The following is a 19,184-nucleotide window of genomic DNA, read 5'->3' as shown; positions in this document are numbered from 1 at the left end:
TCATCAGTTAGAGTGAATGGAGACTGGCATTCAGGTGGATGACACACACACACACAGGATGGATCCAAATGAATAGGACAGCCTCGGCACAGTGAAGACTGCTGTTTAATTTCTGTCTAGCAGTGCTATCTTTTTTCAGGACTCCTAATCAAACATGCCCAAGGCCACTGGATGGATAAACACACACACACAAACACAGTTTGGCAACATTTCAACTCTTCTCTCAAGCTATGCAACTGAGGAACACACACACACACACACACATATATATATATATTTATAAAAACACTGGACTTTGAGAGAATTGTTTCAGTTTTTTTATTTTTAATGTGAAAAAAAAGGAGTAGTACCCTTTCACCCAAACACATGGATAGCAAATTAGGGCAATTTCTTTGATGTACACTGGAGCAAATGTCTCCATATTCCCCAAAATGTAACCACATGATCACACATTTTTCACGAATTAGGGCACAACCAGATATAAATTACCGATAAACTATGAAAACAAAAGCCACTTTCATCGAGACAATGATTATGGAAAACAAAGTTCCCTATTTCTGGCACATGGGGGGGGGGGGGGGCAAATATGCCTTTTTATTAATCAATATGTCACTTTCACTTCAGTCATGACAGGACAGCATCTCGCTCTGTACTCTTTCCTTCCAACATTCCTCAAACCACTCATTTACGCGAAGAAGTCGTTTCCAGTGCAAAACTCTGCCATTTGGTTAACTAAGGCGCCGGCTTCCCTCTAGAAAAGTCCTCAGTGTCGTCCTCCATGTTGGGAATGTTTGTGTGCGGGGGGCTCTGAAGCATTGCTTTAAAAAGAGCCCACTAGCATTGATCCCATTGTTACAAAAATAGCCCGTTCCTTCAGTTTGCTGCAGAGAGTTTGAGTAGTTTCAGGCGGTTCTACACCAGTGGTGTAGTGGTACATAGAGATGAGATACAGCGGCTCCGTCACCAGACCTAGTTTAATTGTGTGTCAGCAGTTTTTCCAGGCTGATTGCTGGCCACACCTTCTATTCCCATCCTTGGCTCAATGTTGATGTGGCTCGCCTGCTCAGACACGTGCTTCCGCACGCTGAGACGGGCGGGCCAACTCTACATCTGAACAGACAAGACGGTCTGCCAGTGCAGGACCTCCGCTACGCCCGTGGGTGCCTCCTATACGTTTTGGGAGAGAAATCGGACTTTCTTTCCAGTCAGCAGCCAGCCCCGAAGGTCGTTGATGGAGGGGAGCTTCATCTTCTCTCTGTTTTTACTGTAAACATTCAAGAAGATGCCGAAGAGCACCAGAAGGCCGCCCCAGATGTACCTGACGAGGGAGACATGGAAAGGTGAGACATTTTTTTTAAAGGACCGCCATGTGCGAACATCAGCAGATGCTAATTAAAGCTAATACAACAACTGGATATACAGTGTGAAGTAGAGCAGAGTTCAACAAGCCATGGAGAGGCAGATACTGATAATAAAGTATTCTGGTTTAAAAAGTGTAAACTGCTGCAGTGAAAGGGGACTGTGAGTCCAGCACACCAGCTGGAGGGAGAATGAAGTTGGCAAAAGATGCACAAGTTCTTTTGTGTGTAGTGTGTGTGTGTGTGTGTGTGTGTGTAGAAAGTTACAACAGACAAAAGAGCAGGAGAGGTAGAGCAGAGAACGAGACCCCTTTGACAGCACAGAGGAGTTGGAGGGCGAGCGGGAGTGAAGAACAAGGAGAAAAAGAGCGGTGGAGCAGGCGAGGTTCTGAAAATGGACTGAGGACATGAAAACCAGGGGTGGGGGAGCACACTCAAGTTTGAGTAGTCAAAAGGGGAGAGGCCAGTGTAGACTTTCTCTAAACTAGGAGAAAACTGATCAAAGCCAAAAAGGTGACCGGACTTACTGAAAAGTGAAAGGTTTTGCGAAGAACATGAAGGAAAGTACGATAGTCATGGCCTTTCTCCCGGTGGTCACTGCAAAGGAGGAAAAAAACATTTAATTACAAACAAGAAATAAAAGCTCAACAGATGTGATATCGATTGTGGTTTTTGAAAATATAAATGATGACTCAATTCTCTGTCTTAGATCAAATTACAAATCAATTCCTGGTCACATTATCCCAGAATGAAGATTAGAGCAGATTTGACAAACTTGCGGCTCTGACCTGTGACTGCAACCAGGGCGCCAAAGAGCTTGATCAAGGCGAGCACGAAGGAGATGCCAAAATAACCCGTGAGGGAGAAGAAGAATGCATAACCGTACGTCTTCACGGGATGCTGCGAGGGAGGAGAACAGATAACTATTGAGACATGGAAACAGAACTAAAAAGCTGCAATAACATCGGGACTTACAGGAAGCAAAGAAAGCGTCTCGTGAGTATAAACGGCCTAAATTTAAAAAAGCAGCTGCCTATAAATAAGAAGTGAATAATCTGCGTATCTTAAAGAGAAGATTTGACGTTGGCAACGCGTCTGCAGCATAACGCATGTAGTCCTATTGTCTTGAGCTATACTCACTTCTGAGCAGAATGCCGCCGCTGGCCCGAGTCCACCTACGCAGAGCAGGCCCGTCAGGATGTAGACAAAGCCGATGGAGTACGAGTACAGCACCTGTCAACGCAACCGCATGTGACCAGTCAGTGACCAGTCAGTGACATCACACACAGAATAACAACAGTTACCACATTTCAGACAGACTTATGTACATTGTTATGTAAAACAGGGTACCATTTCAGAGTTGGAGCCGTTGTGGAGTTTCATGGCTTTCTCCTGCACGTTTCCGATGGCGGCGTCTGCACACAGTGCCAGGGAGATGAGGAGAACACCTGTGTGCCACAAACGCGCATTAAAACACACAAAACTAAGAGCGCGGATATCCGAAACACACAAGCGCGTGATGTATTTTAGCGTAAGTTACAGAGAGATGAGCTACTCCACACTTCTTATGCCACACGCATCTTTTAGAGCAGACAAAGACGTTAGTTACCTGTGGCGTTGAAGCTGGGGGCCACTTTGCTGTCTGCTAACGTGAACCATATGAGACCCAGACTCATGCAGAGAGCAGCAGACACATCAGCCACATTATAGCGTTTACCTGGAACACAAAACCATTTTGCACGTCAAATTCTGAACTGCGAATGAGAAACCTCGACTTCTGAAAATCTCCTAAAATCACATTTTGGGAAAACAAGGAAGAAGTTTTAGAGATTAAGCGGTAAAACTTCCAGAAGCTTTTTTTTTTTTTTTTTTTTTACAACGTCACAAACACGGAGACACCAATCTGAGACATCGCCTCGAGCTTGGCTTGCAAAGGAATCTTCAAAAGATGACCGACCTCTTTTCAAAATAAAAGAAGTTGACATTGGACACTGGATAAAAAAAAAGTAACTTAAAGTTTTTACATTGGGTATTCTTGACAATTGGAAGTTGGAGCTGAGGCTGTGCCTGTAACAATACACAAAAAAAAAAAAGCAAAAGTTTGGACAAAAAAACAACAGGATGAAGGAGTCTTCCAAAAAACTGTTTGACGGATAGATGCCTTGAGGTTGACAAGGGGACGCAGCATCAGGTCGACCGTGGTCGGCTTTGATTCCCTGACTCCCCTTTGAAGGGCCTCACATCAGATGCAACCCCACACCCCTCCCTTCATCCATCCCCTCGCTCCCACTTTCTTTCCTCTTTGCATTCTAAGTGAATAAATTCTGTTTTCCACTCGACCCCTTGAGGGACCCTGGTCCTCACATCTATCCACCCAGAGAGACGCAAGAAGGCTAAAAAATATAAAAAAATACGCAAAACCTGTCTGACGTTGAGGACGCAGAACCTTGAGTGGGCCGGTGTGAGGATGAAAGGACGGACAGAAGTAGTGCAGCCGACTGAGCTCTGACAACCGAAAACAACAGACGTGGATGAAAAAGGAGGTACCCAACGTTGAAAGGTGGTCATCCCTTCAAAGGAAACGTGTGAGATGACTGAAATGAGGCGTAAGATGTTCCCTCTCCTGACTGATGACTATGTTTGAATTGTTAGTAAAGTTCAATAAAGAAAATGTGTATTTTTTTTCTCTCTAAGTAATAATGTCACCTTTATATTCAGACATTCCTCTAGATTTTTTTTTTAGTTCAGAGAGAAAAATCAAATTTCTGATGTTTTTGAACAACAGTCCAATCGTCATCTTTGTGACTTTACAAATTTGCGATGAATTCACATTTAGAGTTTAAGAGTTTGTATTAATGATGGAAAAAAATACTAATTGGTGTGTTTGCCAACTGATCACAATTAAAAATCTCGGTCTGACAGAAAGCAGGAACCCTGGACCTGAACTTCAGTTAATTTAAACTGTTAATTCAGGTTCAAGCTGTTCGACAAAGCCAACTCAGCGTTAACGCTCTGATCGACAAGCCTCGTTTAAACAACAAATATAACAGAGAACTTCAAACCCCAGAATTTAAGAGCAGATCAAATAATTTCATAGAGAGGATTAAAGAGGTTTAGAGCCACATCCACAGAGCCCTACATATCAATCACATATTGTGAAGGAGCTAAATATTGTCTAGAAAAAAACAAAAACCACCAGCACAAGTAAACATATAGCTGCATCTGTAACATCTGTGTATAAATACAGATAGAGTAGAATCAGCTTACCTTGTATAAACACTCCTCCGATCATGACAGGGATGAGTTTACAGCACTTAAAGATGACCTGTGTAGGGTAGTTCAAGTAGCCGAGGGAGGTGTTGGACAGGCCCATAGTGCCCACTGTTAGAAACGCTATGATCATATAGGTCTTCCCCGGTATCCTGGAAGATATATAAAGTAGTTGAGAGACAGATTTTTAAAACAGATGTGTCGGTTTAACAAAAACACCATCTAAAGATTTAATGTGAATTATAGTGAGTAGAGTCTTTCATTCACCTTCTGCGTTTGTCCTGCGTGAGCTGAAGCTCCACTAGTCCAAACACGGAGTAGAAGCCGAACTGGACCAGAGTGAGGTACCAACCAAAAGGCTTGAATCCTTCCACGGAAAATATCAACTCCTGGATGGAGGGCCAAATAAACAATCACAAAGCAGGTACCGGTAGCTTTCTGAAGCCCATCTCTTGGAACGCAAACTGTATTTATTTGTCACATGGGTTGTCTTATGTGCAATCAGTACCGGCATTGTCATTTTCCAATTATAGAGACAGCGACATCTAATAAATCAGTACACGTAAACACACTTTGGGGAGACTAAATTTGCCCGTCTTTTGCATCTGTACATGCAAATAGACACACAGAGCCTCCACCACAGCCCTATTCTTCCACTGTAACAGTCATATGCTTGTGTGCTCAGATGGCCTTTCTCCCCGTGTTACCTGCAGGTATCCATAGATGAGGTAAAAGACGAAGACTCCGGCCACACAGATCATGAACTGCGTGGGGGGACTGAAGCTGCTCAGGTTGATTCCCAGGACCCTCAGCTCCTCCACAGACTTGATGTGGGGCGACATCACCTCCGTGGACGACGGGATGGAGATCGAAATGTGCTTCCGGGAACTGTTGTAGCTCACCAGGCCATATTTGGCACTCATTGTGTCCGTGGCTGCTGGGAGCTGCGGGAACATATAGAGAGATTTAGGCAATGATCAAAAAAGGAAATAATTTACTTCTTCCTAAGCGTTAAGCACAGCGCATAGAGAAGTTCAAAGAGGCATCACAGCATTCTTGTTGATTACCAAAATAAAACTAAATGATGGCTGAGACAAACTTTCACCATCTCAGCTAAGAGCTCTGCTAAGATAGTGACCATTCTCAGGGTCGCAGTAAAAAATATAACCATAGTGAAAGTGTTGTATGAAGTAACACCAGATCAACTTGTTGCACCAAAGGAATGGTGCCAGAATTAGATGTACAGGTGATGTCACTTTCTGTGTTATTTGAATGGCTGTTGTGGATCATGTTATGCAAAGAAGTGAACATTCAGTGATCCAGACAGACTTTGTGACACTATAAAAACACTGAGCAGGCTTTAACACATCTGTTGAGCACCCACTAGCATTCATGCTCAAACTGCTGCTGCATCACACGTCATGTATCCATTAAAAGCCTTTTATTTAAGCACTTATAACATGATATGCTGATTTTCATTCTAAAACATGAAAATGTGTTTTTCTGCTGATCTTTTTTGTTATAACGTTACTAAACACAGCCTACACTCATCAAGACCCCAAACCACCGCATCACATTCAACTCAACACCCGCCTAGTTGTAGATGTGTAGCGTGATATATAAATTGAATACATACAGCATGTGTTTAGAAAAAGTATGATAGCCGGTAACGTTAGCTGGGCTACATGAAGTAGCCGGTTGCTAACGATTTAAGTGGAAGTTTTCCTTTGACTAGTTAGCACAGATTAGGCATCCACAGACGAGTGGTAATCCTCACAACCACAGTCATTTTATGAGGCGGTTTGCATCGGCGATTTATTTGATTCCTGGCGCTGATTTCTCAACATTACAGGCAAGCTACGGTAGCAGGCTTGTTACCTTCAACAACACTTCCGGGTTTCTTTACGCTAGCTTATCCGCTTCTTCAGACGCGATGCCGGTGACAATCATTTCCCTGGACGTGTCGTCTTCTTCTTTCGCACATTTCGAGCGTTTCCATATTTTTCTTTTACAGTGACAAAGAGCCAGGACACGTTGGGATGCGTGTTAGCCTGCTAAAAGCGGACTGTTTCGGCTGCGGGAGCAGGAGCAGCCAACAACTTCCGCTCCGCTCTGACCTCTGACCTGTGACGCTATAGGGCTACGTAGCTCTACCCTGTCGCAGGTGATATCGCAACACATCATCGGTCCAGCATTAAATTCAGTCTTAAATCTGTAAAATTGTATTAGCCTGCGCCACCAACAGCGGAAAAGTGCATGTTTTTAGTTGAACGTCAGACGCTGCACGTGTTACCTGTTTAGAAGGACCCATCAGAGTTGCAAGGTGAGCTCGCTGCCTCCAGTCGTACACGTCCACCTGCGCACATACACGTTTTACTAGTTTGTCCAGATTAGCAACATAGAGTCCTCCCTTGATACTCCTCGTGACGCATGTTTTTCTTTCCTGCACATATATTGTTTTGGATAGTATCAATTTATGGATGATATCCTATTTCTCCTAAAATAAATAAAAATAATGCCCATTTATTCGACAGTCAAATTGATAACGTGAACTCTAAATCAGAAGCCTGAGGGAAACCCCCAATGGTAGAAAGTAACTAGTGCATTTACTCAAATACTGTACTTCTACAACTTTGAGTCACTTGTACTTTAAGTATTTCAACATTATGTTACTTTAAACTTTTATTCAAACACATTTAAAAAGGAAAATTCATACTTTTTATGAAAGTACCGTTGTCAACGTTAGCACATTAGGATTTAGACTAAATAGATATGTCATAAGTTTAACTATCAAAATGTATTATATAAAATAAGATCCTTCTAGACCGGCCACAACATTGAATTGCTGCAGACATATTCAGTAAGTTATCAGCAGTGACTGATGTGTATTTTTCAGGGCTGATACCAATTATTAGTAATCAAGGAGACCAAACCGATATTTTGCAACCAATATACATACAAATTAGATTAGCCTTCAGTGGTGTTGATGGGCTATTGCTTGTGACATGTGGAGTTGTTGGAGAACATTAGCAGCACAGTCTCGCTTGGGACAGCTAACAGCTGTTAACAGAGGTTCTATTGAGTTACATTATGATACGTTCAAGGTTCATGGAGTAAAAATGAGTATTGGGGAAGGTCAATTATAAAGTTATCATGACGTGCTGAAATGCAATCTTGTACAATTTGGTTGTTGGCGAGAAATTTGAGTAAATCCAGTTGTTTGAGGGATATGTTTTGATAGCAATATAAAAAATATATTAGAGAGGGAATTATGACTTGTTTGACTTTGTTTTTAAACGCACCGGTATTGGATCAGTACTCTGTATCGGCCGCTATGCACGTTCAGATATCGGAATCCGGTCCGAAAAGTGAAGCCAATTCGTAAGGGCCTTAAACTTGCATTCTATCAAATGGCCATCAGGGGGCGACTCCTCTGGTCTGATTGTATAGAAGTCTATGAGAAAATGATTCTCACTTGATTTAAACATTGTAAACATGAGTTTATTGTCTCAATCGCTAGTGTCAAGTCTTCTTGAATACAGCATGATGTTGATTTAGTAACTTTTGGTCCCATTTAGAGTACAATAGACGATAATACAGGGTATGCTTTAGGGCGTGGCTAACCTTGTGATTGACAGGTGGCTTCCAGGACGTTGTCTGGTCTGGTAGTTGTCCGTGTTTTCGTCATGCTTCTTGTTTTAACTTTAAGCCTTTCACAGTGTGTTTTCACTTCATGAAAGTTAAATATAACCTTTTTGGTTCCCTAAAAATGTCTTATTCAGCATTCGGTTGTACTCCGCCCTCTCGTGTCAATTCCATATAAAATATGACACCTCTGCTCCATTCTGCTTTTATGTTTGATACATTAAGTACATTTTGCAGTGAACATGACTGTACTTTCACTCCATTTTGAATGCGGGACTTTAATTTGTAATGTAGGATTTTTTACTTTGTGGTAGGTACTCGGTAAACAATCTGAAACTTAAAGTGCCTTTGTGTGAAGCCACAGCCAAACCTGCCTGTTAGTAATGAAGTGAAAGGAAGTGTAAAGAAGTTGCATTGAACATCAGCATAATATGATGATTACGGTGTTCATGTATCATCTTAACATTGTGGCTAGTTGTACACTCTAGAGCAGCTTTGTAGCTCAAAACGATTTTCTATTGTCCAAATTCCATCACTCCCTACAACTTCTCCACCTTGCCTCCTTCCTCTCCTCCTTCCATGTCTTTCCCTAGTTCCTTCCAGACTTCCCTTTACTTTCCCATCAACTCTCTTCCTATCTCCCCCTGGTAGTCATGTCCATATATGCTTTTCTCCCCCAACACTACTTTCTCTCTAAATCCTTATTGCATTATTGCCTACTTTCCCCACTTCTGTTCTGGCTCTGTCTCTCGTCCATCTCATATCCCTGTCTCTCCCTCTTTTGCTTCCCCAGCATAAGGCACGGAACTCTCTTCTGGCACCTTCATTCCTCTCCTCCCTCTTCCTGCTTTCCTTTCTCCCTGTTGTCCAATCTAAAATCCCTCCCTCTGCCTGGCTTGTTTCTCTCTCTCTCTCTCCCTCCCCTCCCCACCCCTGTCCTCTTTCCCCAGCCAGAGGTTAATACACTCCAGGATGGCATTATTTCCTCCCCGGCCCCTCTGACAATATAAAAATTCAGAATGGACAGCTCAATCCCTCTTCCATCTCAGATTTGATTGTAATGGTATTGCCTCCTGTCCCTGGGAGGCCCCTGCCTGCTCGCCAACCCGGCCTTTATGACACTAAATGGCCAGGCTACAATTTTTCCATCTATTCAAAAAATTCTGTTAATAACTCATTTGGAATGGGACGTCTGCGGCCAGGTCCCTCACCCCTCTGCTCACAGGGGTCACAATATACAGAAAAAGATGCAGGGCTGAATCGCAAATGTAAAAGGTTAATTAATCTCTCTGAATTTACAATCCCCTTCCCCCAGTCCCTCTTTGCACTCCAATTGACAGTCCCAAAGAGACAAAAATGTCATATTTACAACCTCGCATGGAGAAAGTGCTCAGAGAGGCAGTTGGGCGCAGGCGCAGGCCCGTCCGAACCACTTTTCCCCATCTCCCACGTCCAGCTTTACAAGTGTGCCCATTCATCACACGTGATGGATTTATGTAATAAAACCCATTTCCTTTTCCCATACGATCCTATTAAATAATAAAATAATTATTTATTGATTATTCAAAAAGGTACATATGCGCGGGTAATGGCTTTGTACCACAGCACTGGACCTGCAATAAATAAAGCAGACAGAGAGAAGGCTTGAGAGAGACGGAGAGAAATAAAGCGGAGAGAGAGAGACTGGGAGAGGGAGAGAGGGGGAGAAATGAAGGGGAATGAAATGACTTTTGAACCAGTGAAATCTGGATCCAATATGGCCTCTTGCAGCGCGGATCAGGAAGGACATTATTCAATCTTCAGGAAGCTCATATGGGAGCGCGACCCATGAATGGTTTTGATATACTATACGGACCTCAGAAATGAAAAAAGACAACTGGGTGAGTGTCCTGCACAGAGTTTTTGTCTCAGAATTTGAACATTTGTGGAATTTAAACTTGTCCCACAGTATCTCTTTATGAAAATATAAGCAGAGAGGGATGTACATTTTAAAGTTCAAACTGGGTTAAATATGATTTTGTGTGATTAACTAAGGCTGCTATAAGACCTGAACGCACATAATAAACGGGTTTTAGCCATCACCTCCATTCCCTCCTCATTAAAACCTATTTAAATTCTGGTCAGTGTAGAGATGAGACTCAGGAAATACTATCAATGCCTACTTTTAATCATTAACAGGCATCTAACATGTTTGTTTTGGAGCTTTTCGTTGCAGAACGGGACTTCTTGGGGTTTAGTGAACTCTCCAGCAAGGCCCTGGAGATAACATTACTGTTGTTTCTTCTTTATTATAAACACTCCCTTATAATGATCCCTCATATTATTTATTCAACATTAGCATCATAACCCCCCCCCCCCCCCCCCCCCCCCATCCCCAGCAGTGGACCAGGTCAGGACGAGACACTTTAATGTCAGCCAGATATTACATTGAGGGCTTCTTAATAACCCATTTGTGTTTGGTTTATCCTCGGCTAAAGTGCACCCGCTCTCCGTTGTCTTTTTCCTGGGCTCGTCTCAAGCCTCCTGCATGCTACGGAAAACAGATGCTATCTCGGCTATATTACTTCTCAAAGCACTCATATCCTCTCCCATGTTATTTTCTTTGATCTGCTAGGCTTGCTGCTCATACGCCCCCCCCCCCCCCCCCCCTCATCTCACGCCCCCCCCCATCTCATTTTCCCCTCCATTCCCTCTGCCAGTGACCAGAGAGCAGACACAGACCGGTTCACGGAGGCTGTGGACGTTTGAAATTCAGATCATCTGTTCTCTGTCATCGGAGGGCAAGAGGTGCACGGCCTCTTAGATTCACCATTTAATATGCCTTTACCGTGAGAGCAGGGCTGCGTATCAGGGCTGGGAGTCAATTGGCATTCAGTAAACAGTCCATTCAATTCAAAACAGCACCTGAAACTGCAGAAGCAGCTTTATAAGAACACTTTGCTATAATTCATTTTGCTGTATTTGCTGTATTGCAAGTGAATTAATTCAACCCTGGTTTCCATGTTTTTTTTATTAGAGCTGTAATGATAAGCTGGGTAATTGACTAATTGACAGAATAGGAACTGGCAACAATTCTGATAACGGAATAGTAATTTAGATCATTTTTAAAGCAAAACATGTGTTGGCTCCAGCACGTCAAATGTGAATGTTTGCGAGTTTACTTCGTCTTCTACGATAGTTAACTGATACATTTAGAGTTTTGGGCTGTTGGTTGGACAAAACAAGCTGTTTGAATATGTCAACTAAGGCTTTGGGTAGTTGCGATGTGCATTTTATTACTTTTCTTTCCCCACCATGTCATAGGCCATTCATAAAGACACTCGACAAATTCATCGATAATGAAATGATAGTTAGACGCAGTCGTGTTTTTAGAAGAATTATTTTTAGTTTAGTGTTTTTTTTAGTTTACGTGAATTCAATTTGTATGAAAGTCGAGAAAGTTGAGGCATGGCACTGTTGCTCTATTGCTCTTGGTTCGACAGCTAATACGGTTGACCCATTAAGAAGTGTCTTATCAGAACCGTAGCTATACATACAGTACTTAACTACACTTTAACAACTGCAATATTCTAGCAGGATTCAAAGCTGTGCTGTAGTTTATATTATTTATTATTTGAAAGTGTAGAGACAGACAGGAAAGGGAGAGAGAGACATACATTGAAGGTCCACCAATGCACCAAATCACTGCAGCCGAGCCCAAGCCCTATTTATAGCTCTTTGTAAATGTCCAAGAATACATTAATATAGCATCTCATAATCTTTAAAAAAAAAAAGAAAAGTCAAATGAGGAATCAGAAAAGCATCAGTGCAAACTCAAACAAACTTTACAGTGAACTAAAAGCCAGTAACTGAGTGGACTGTCTAATGTTTCTGCGCGTAGATGTGTTAACGTGTGAATCCGCACACAGGTCACAAGCAGCAGCAACAGCAGAGTGCACGGTGGCACCGAGGGCAGCCACAGGAGACCGGGGGAGTCTTTGGCTTTCTTATGAGCAGCCAGGAGGGGGAAGCATCTCTCTTTGGAAGTGTGCTCACAAGAAAAGGAAAGAAAAAAGTAATTAAACAAACAATTTAGCAGGAATTGTGTGTCTGCTTATCCAATCTACCATACTCGCTTTTGCACTAATACACAAAAAAAAAAAAGAAAGAAAAAAGATTGGTTGTTGTCTCCTCAGAGTGACGGTAAATGACACACATGTTTCATTGCCCGTTCATTTAACCTGCGCTGTGCTTATGAAGTGAAAGGGATTGAGAAACAAATTACGTAGTCTCGTTTAATTAGGAGTTTTGCTGTGAGCAATAATCCTTTTTTTTTTTTTTTTTTTTTTTTCTCATAACCTTTAACTACTTAATGGATTCGAGAAGCCATTACCTTTCAAGAATTCTGTTTTTAATTATTTGGAGTATTGTCACAGATACAAAATGTCAATCACACACCAGGATTAATGCTGTGGTTTACGTCTGAATATTATTTACTGGTGAATTGGAGCTGGAGGAGTTCCCTCCGTTGACAGGTTTGCGAAAAACAACAAGATTGTGCTGTATGCAAAGATTCTGCTCTGTGGCCTATTTAGCTTTTCACTTGCATTCATCCGTATGCACCCAATAACTAACATAGCCTCATCTTAAATCCATGAGAGGTAGTTATTTACATAGATATTAACATTATATTCATGATAATGGCAAGCCATGGTAACTGGCTATGAAGTAATATAAGAAATACGTTTATGTGAATCTCGGATCAGATTATTATAATGACTCAGTTTTAATATGTACAAACTCAATTTTTAGTTTCCCTCCTTTGGCGTTTACACTGTAGGTGTGCATGTGGGAAAATATAACCCTGTGTGTGTGTGTGTGTGTGTGTGTGTGTGTGTGTGTGTGTGTGTGTGTGTGTGTGCATGCGAGCGCACCACAGCTCAGGACCTTCCTCTCACCCTGATCACGTTCAGGCAGCGCTGTGAAAGTAGCAGACAGAGTTTGTTCACTTTCCCCCCCGGAGGTTCATGGCAGTCCTCTTGCCAGCCGACCGACCCACGTGCTGTGACATCATGACCCACCGTGTGCATATGTATCTATCGCCTCGAATACAGGAGCCATGTGAGGTGCGCTCGATTCATTTTGCCAGACGCTCGCAGGGACCACTGATCTTAAATCAGCGTGTGACAGCAGGCTGCATACCTGGTCAAATTTATGCTTTTTTTTTTTTTATTGATGCTTGAGCGGATAAAAAACAAAACAAATATTAGCAGTTGATTGTTTCACTTGAGGATCTGCGAGTAGGTGGATAAATGACGCACACCTCGAGCGGTTCAAATATTCCAAACCTTTATTCAAATGGATGTTTTTCACCCGGGTCTGACACGGCTCTTAGGCTGGCGTGTTGGCTCCTCAGACCCCCCCATGGCACGGGGCATGTAATCATCCTGAAAGTCTCTCTGGGTGTCTGCGCTCTCATAAAGCAGGAAAATGGATCGTGTGGCCCAGGAAGGGGAAAATGAAAGAAAAGGAGAATGAAATTACAGACCTGGCTGACTGCACAAATCATGCATATCATGTTTTATGGCTTGCCAGAAGAATTCAACACCTGTGGATCACCGTCGCTATAATTGTACACGAACGCACCGGGGTGGGGTGGGAGGGGGGGTGTGTGTGTGTGTGTGTGTGGGGGAGCTGCGGTTGTGTGTGTCACCGAATATGTGAGAGCATGTGCACCTCGTAGGTGTCTGTGTGCATGCGAGCGTGTTTTTCTTGGCATGGGCCGGGCTTTAGAGACAGAGGGAGGATGATAGAAGAAAGTTACGGGAACGCCTGTTGTTCACTTCTTCAGTACATCCTGGGTGAGCCGCCCACAGCCCACAGGGCTCACTCACAGAGGCTTCATTTACCATTTGTAATTACCCTGTTTATTTACCCTACCTGCTTTTGGTGGTAAAACGGCGGCCAATTCATCAGATCAGGACAATTTGGCCTTGCTTTGGCTTTGCCATTTACTTTAATTAAATGAGGCAATCAGCGAATCATAAATCACAATCCGTGTGACCACTGGCTCCGTTTGAGCCTGGTCCTCCTTTTTTTTTTTTTTTTTTTTTTTTTTTTTTAAGCCGACACACTAAAAATAGAGCTTGAGAATTAACTTTTCAACCAGATGAATGTGGGATTTTTTTTGTCTTTTCTCAAGCAGAAAGTATTTATTTATTTTTTTTTTAATCCCATAAATGATACAAGTTTTTCACACTGTTTAAAAGTACAGATGCGTGTTTGAATGGAGGCTAAAGCCTAAATAAGGTGGCAGGAGAGCAGATCGAAGAGTCCTCCCCGGGTCTCTCTCCCTCCTCTCCGCCGCGGATCTTGATGCTTTGAGTCAAATTGATTACACCACTCCATCTGCATCACGACTGGCCTCCTCCTGTGTTTGCCGCCTCTGCCTACAGCACAGAGTTAGTGTACAATTACATATAGTTTAATATATCTGCCTGAGCACCTTTAAATAAGCATCACAAGTCCACAAGGTGATTTGTCTTCCAGCCCCATTACTCCATTGTACATCTTGATAGCCAGGGATCGCTCCTAGCTATGTTTAAGCATTAAATAGTGTATTATTATTTCACATAAATCAAGCTGAGATGTGAGGGGGGTATTCATAAATTTTGCATTTCTCACAGACAGTATTTTAAAGCCTCTCCCTCTCTTTCTCCCTCTGCCGCTCTGAATTTGGAGACTAAAGCAATTCTGCTCCCTGCACTTGATAGTACATTAAAGATAGGCATATCAGGGAGGTATATTCAAAACAACATGTAATGCAGTTTAGATTAAGTTTGAGTTGCTCCGGCACATTCATCACAGCACTGTTTCCATAATAAGTACCCTTGCCTTTGCCAGTGATGCATCCACACACATGCACCATTACCGTCAGAGGACATTGTGTTGTTATTGTCATGAATAATGGGGGGGAAAATACTAATAAAAGTCCATTCATCATAATATTTTCCCAGTTAACCGTGACTAGTGAATGTCTTTATCTGTGCCCGTCGACGAAAAGGGCGAAATTAAATTTAAAGGTGAATGTTTGTGCCATCAGCCCTTTTCTTCAAGACAAGCAGCCCTGTAACCCCCCCCCCCCCCCCCCTCCCCCCCCTCGGATATTAGTCCTGTGTTTGTGCAAACCGTCTACTGAGGAAATGACTTCACTCAGGAAACTGGATGTCAGCTTTACACACGGGCAGGAGAGCTGCCAGTGTTTTAGTCGGACCGACAACACGTTCTTTTCTCAGCTCGCTCTCCAGTTGAGTGTAAAGCTACAAAAAGTGACAAAGGAGGAAATTGGACTCGCAGTTGTTTTGGTTACTCCAAGGACACCTCGCACGCTCGTTCCCATTTCCCGTCTTCAGCCTGGTTTTTCTGATTTGCACTGTCGAGGTGAAACCTTTTTTCTCTTTAAGTGTCAGCGATGCATTGAGCACGTGGAGTTTCTGTGTGCCAGTTTGCACCAAGTTCACGCCTATCACTAGAAATAACCTCCAGATTAGAATAAAATAACAGCCATATTTTGAGAATGTGCTTCTCATTTTCACCCACTTTGACACCTGTTATAGTGTACAAAGATAGACTTTATGAATGTACCTTAAAAAAAATGTTACGCCAGTCATATGTCCAGAATATACACCTCAACCATCCCATAATGTTGAAACAACAGGAGTCATAACATAAATTATCCAGCCCAAATTCTTTAAATAATCCAAAAGTCTCATAAATTTGGTGTTGCTACAAAGTCAGGAAAAAAAAAATCTTGTAAAAGTCATTGCAAATTGAAAATTGACGAGATGCCAGGACAGTAAGTTGAGGATTGGGGGGGGAGAAAAAAATGTCTTTGAACTAGTTTTTGCTTGCAGAAAATATCGCTTCTGGGTTGATATTCTTTCTGAAGTGTTTCATGGCAATGAGAATTAAGAAATAAAGCGCAGCAGCGCCAAATGATTCAGTGAATAGATGGCACACACCCACAGGTATTCTGTGCACATGACATCACACTGTGTGAAATTGACAACTTCTTTTTTTTCTTTTTTTTTTAAGACTAGGTGGGTCCTCTGAGTTTATAAAAACCTATTTGCAAGAGACACCACAGTGGGAAAGCAACGCCACATTAAATGAAAGTTATGGACAATATCAATCAACAAATGCAGTATTTAGGTGTAAATGTATGTAGTGTAAAATGCTTTAATTGGCTGGGGGGTGGTTTTGTGACTCAGATCTTTTGTAGTGAAGCACATCAGAGCCGCATGAGAACGAGATCTCTATCTGTCTCTACCTCTCCCTTCATTCCTTGGAAGGACTTCTGACCTTGACATGTGCAGACTGGCTGCATGTTCCCCTCTCAGCGCACTCTCACCTCTGCTCATGAGCTGGAAACGTTGCTCCTGTCATCTCACTCTCATGATCACTCTGCTTCTTCAGCTCACGCACACAGAGCGCACACTGGCAACAATACCTGGGAGGATAAATGGTCAGATAAATTAAATAAACATAATCCAGACATGCTCCGTCCCGGCCCGTCTGTCATGGACAACTCGCGCGGTGATTTTCATCAGAGAAGAAGCCGCGCAAACAAACGCAAATGTTAGATGGCAGCTGAGAAGCCAATGTTGGATGAAGGATTATTTCTCTTGATGAACATCATTTTAAACAAATGTCAGATTTCATTTTTTAATGACAGATATTCAAGTATTTCTTCAAAAATTTTTTCATCACACATTCCTTTTTTATATTTTAGGAGGGTAAATATTAATTTATAAAAATGATGCCCCCCCCCCCCCCCGCCTGTCTGTCATCTAACCATATGCGCTCTGGGTGGGGCAGGAGTTCGGTCTTTTGAAGTGAACTAGTCATAAGAAATCTGCATCACTGGGGCTCAGCGCAATCACAGGCTCACCATTAATTGTTCGCGGTGCACCACTTCAAACACCTTTGAGACACACTGCATTATGGGACGAGCCTTTGCGAGGCCCGTCGTCACCTGCACACACACCTGCACACACACACACACACACCTGCACACACACACACACACCTGCACACACACACACACACACAACGCGCTGTACGTTCACATTCCCTTGTTGCTATAAAAACACACGCTCGGATGCATACACACACACACACACACACACACGCATGCGTTCTTGAATCCATAAATCCTCAAATACATAAACACTGATTTATTTACTTGAAGTCTGTACATTTACAGATGCAGTCGCAAACGTGTGCATTTACAGATGCATAAGATGACAGTTTAAATGTGTACTGACGAGTAACACCCCCTCTCCCCTCCAAATACATACACACACACGCACAAGCATGCACGATTCCAAACAGACTGCAGTAACACAACATTAAGTGGTTTTCTCTTCTCTGTTATCTCCAGCTTCCTTTTTGCCCTTTGGTTAAACATTCTCTTGGCATGCATGATCTCATTTAACTTTGATTTCCTCTTTTTCCAGGACGGCATCCTCGGTGGTTCCAATTTCCAGCCCATTCCCCAATTTTCAACCCCAATGACAGACAACACACGCTTGAATGGCTGTTCAGCTAAAGAAGGGAATTGGTAAGTGATGATTTTAAATGCTGTTTAAGATAAAAAAAAAAAAAAAAGAGGAGTTTGTGGCAGATAAGGATTTGCCCGGGTAGCGAGCAGGAAGCTCGGGGACACTGGTTTCAACGTGCTGTTGCATATATGCGCACGCCACATGTGTGATTTATGCTATTGAGCTTCAGGAAACACTGCTGTAGACTGCTGTTAGTTTGACAGTAATGACAAACTGTTTTTTTTTTTTACCTCAGTTAGTTTCATCAAGATAATTATGTCCTTCAACCTGTATGTGTTTGATACAGAAGCTATGTTGATTTCACCCCCAAAACAAATTAAAAAAACATTATTGAGCCTTATTTTTTACTGATTTAAAAATGTTTACATTCTTTATAAAAAAAAAAAACGTATACCCTAAATATAATATAAGTAAGATTTGTAACAACAACATGTAGACTTTAATGTTTCCTAAAAAAACGAAATTGCTAATTCTAAATCTAATTTTATTATTTAAAAAAAGTTTGAAGTTTGAAAAAGAAGAGTTGAGTCTGCACAGCTCTGAGTGATACAAACCGGACAACATACTAGTTTAGATATAGGGCTGTATTTAATGCAGAAAATAATCAACATTTACCTGTCATGTTGTAACATTTCATTTAATAAATGAAGGTTTTGCATGTATAATGATTGTGACTGCCACATATTACATGAGTTTTGTATATTTCTTTTATTACAATCTATGCCTCATGATAACTCACTTTCTGTCAAGACCTGGAAAAAAAGCAACCTCTGCCATAAATCTACAAAAAAAAAATCTAAAATTTCACTGTCATTATATATAATCTTATATGTGTTAAAGGCGCCCGACACAATCACAATATTGGCTTAATTTGTTCCTGATTAACCTCTCGAGTGTGGAGAATGTGTCCAGCATGAAGGACCTTTTTTTTTTTTCCCCGGTAGAAAAGAGCAGCTCATTGTCGAGCTTTAAGTGCTTCGTGTAATCCCCTATAACCAATACCATGAAGCCAAAGGATTCTGAAAATCTGTTTTCAGCACATTTTGAGTAGGAGCGAACCTGGGAATTCTCTCTCTCTCTCTCTCTCTCTCTCTCTCTCTCTCTCTCTCTCTCTCTCTCTCCTCTCCCCAACTCTGTCATGAAACAGAGCACCCCATTTCCATATCAATCGGATTAGTTCCAAGACCAGGGAAGTAGGAGTAATGTAAGTAACCGTACAAATTTAAATATAGGACATCAAAAACATTGTTAGGCATTCATTTATTTTTGAAGCAGCCCTGGCTCTCCGTGTCTCTCTGTGAAGATGAGA

The 19,184-nt window shown here is 42.1% G+C and overlaps 1 protein-coding gene and 1 long non-coding RNA gene across 2 annotated transcripts; one reads left to right on the top strand and one right to left on the bottom strand.

Annotated features, from left to right (window-relative positions):
• Positions 1–302: 302 nt before the first annotated feature.
• On the bottom strand, positions 303–6,768 carry slc35b3 (solute carrier family 35 member B3). The gene is made up of 10 exons (XM_076080492.1): positions 6,507–6,768; positions 5,336–5,572; positions 4,896–5,017; positions 4,626–4,780; positions 2,968–3,075; positions 2,709–2,806; positions 2,499–2,591; positions 2,147–2,258; positions 1,886–1,955; positions 303–1,318 (listed from the first exon to the last, which is right to left on the bottom strand). Exons 2-10 carry the CDS (start codon positions 5,549–5,551, stop codon positions 1,168–1,170), a joined length of 1,125 nt encoding a protein of 374 aa, XP_075936607.1. The 5' UTR covers positions 5,552–5,572; positions 6,507–6,768; the 3' UTR covers positions 303–1,167.
• Positions 6,769–6,777: 9 nt separating this feature from the next.
• On the top strand, positions 6,778–18,540 carry LOC142937520 (uncharacterized). Its single transcript, XR_012949419.1, has 2 exons — positions 6,778–6,951; positions 17,771–18,540. It is a non-coding gene; the product is annotated as an uncharacterized LOC142937520 (long non-coding RNA).
• The last annotated feature ends 644 nt before the right edge of the window (positions 18,541–19,184 follow it).

The sequence above is a fragment of the Anarhichas minor genome, unplaced genomic scaffold (genome assembly GCF_050575085.1).
Source record: "Anarhichas minor isolate MPS153535 unplaced genomic scaffold, ASM5057508v1 ptg000074l, whole genome shotgun sequence".
NCBI classification, from domain to species: Eukaryota; Metazoa; Chordata; class Actinopteri; order Perciformes; family Anarhichadidae; genus Anarhichas; species Anarhichas minor.
This window is presented reverse-complemented; position numbering and strand designations above follow the sequence as displayed.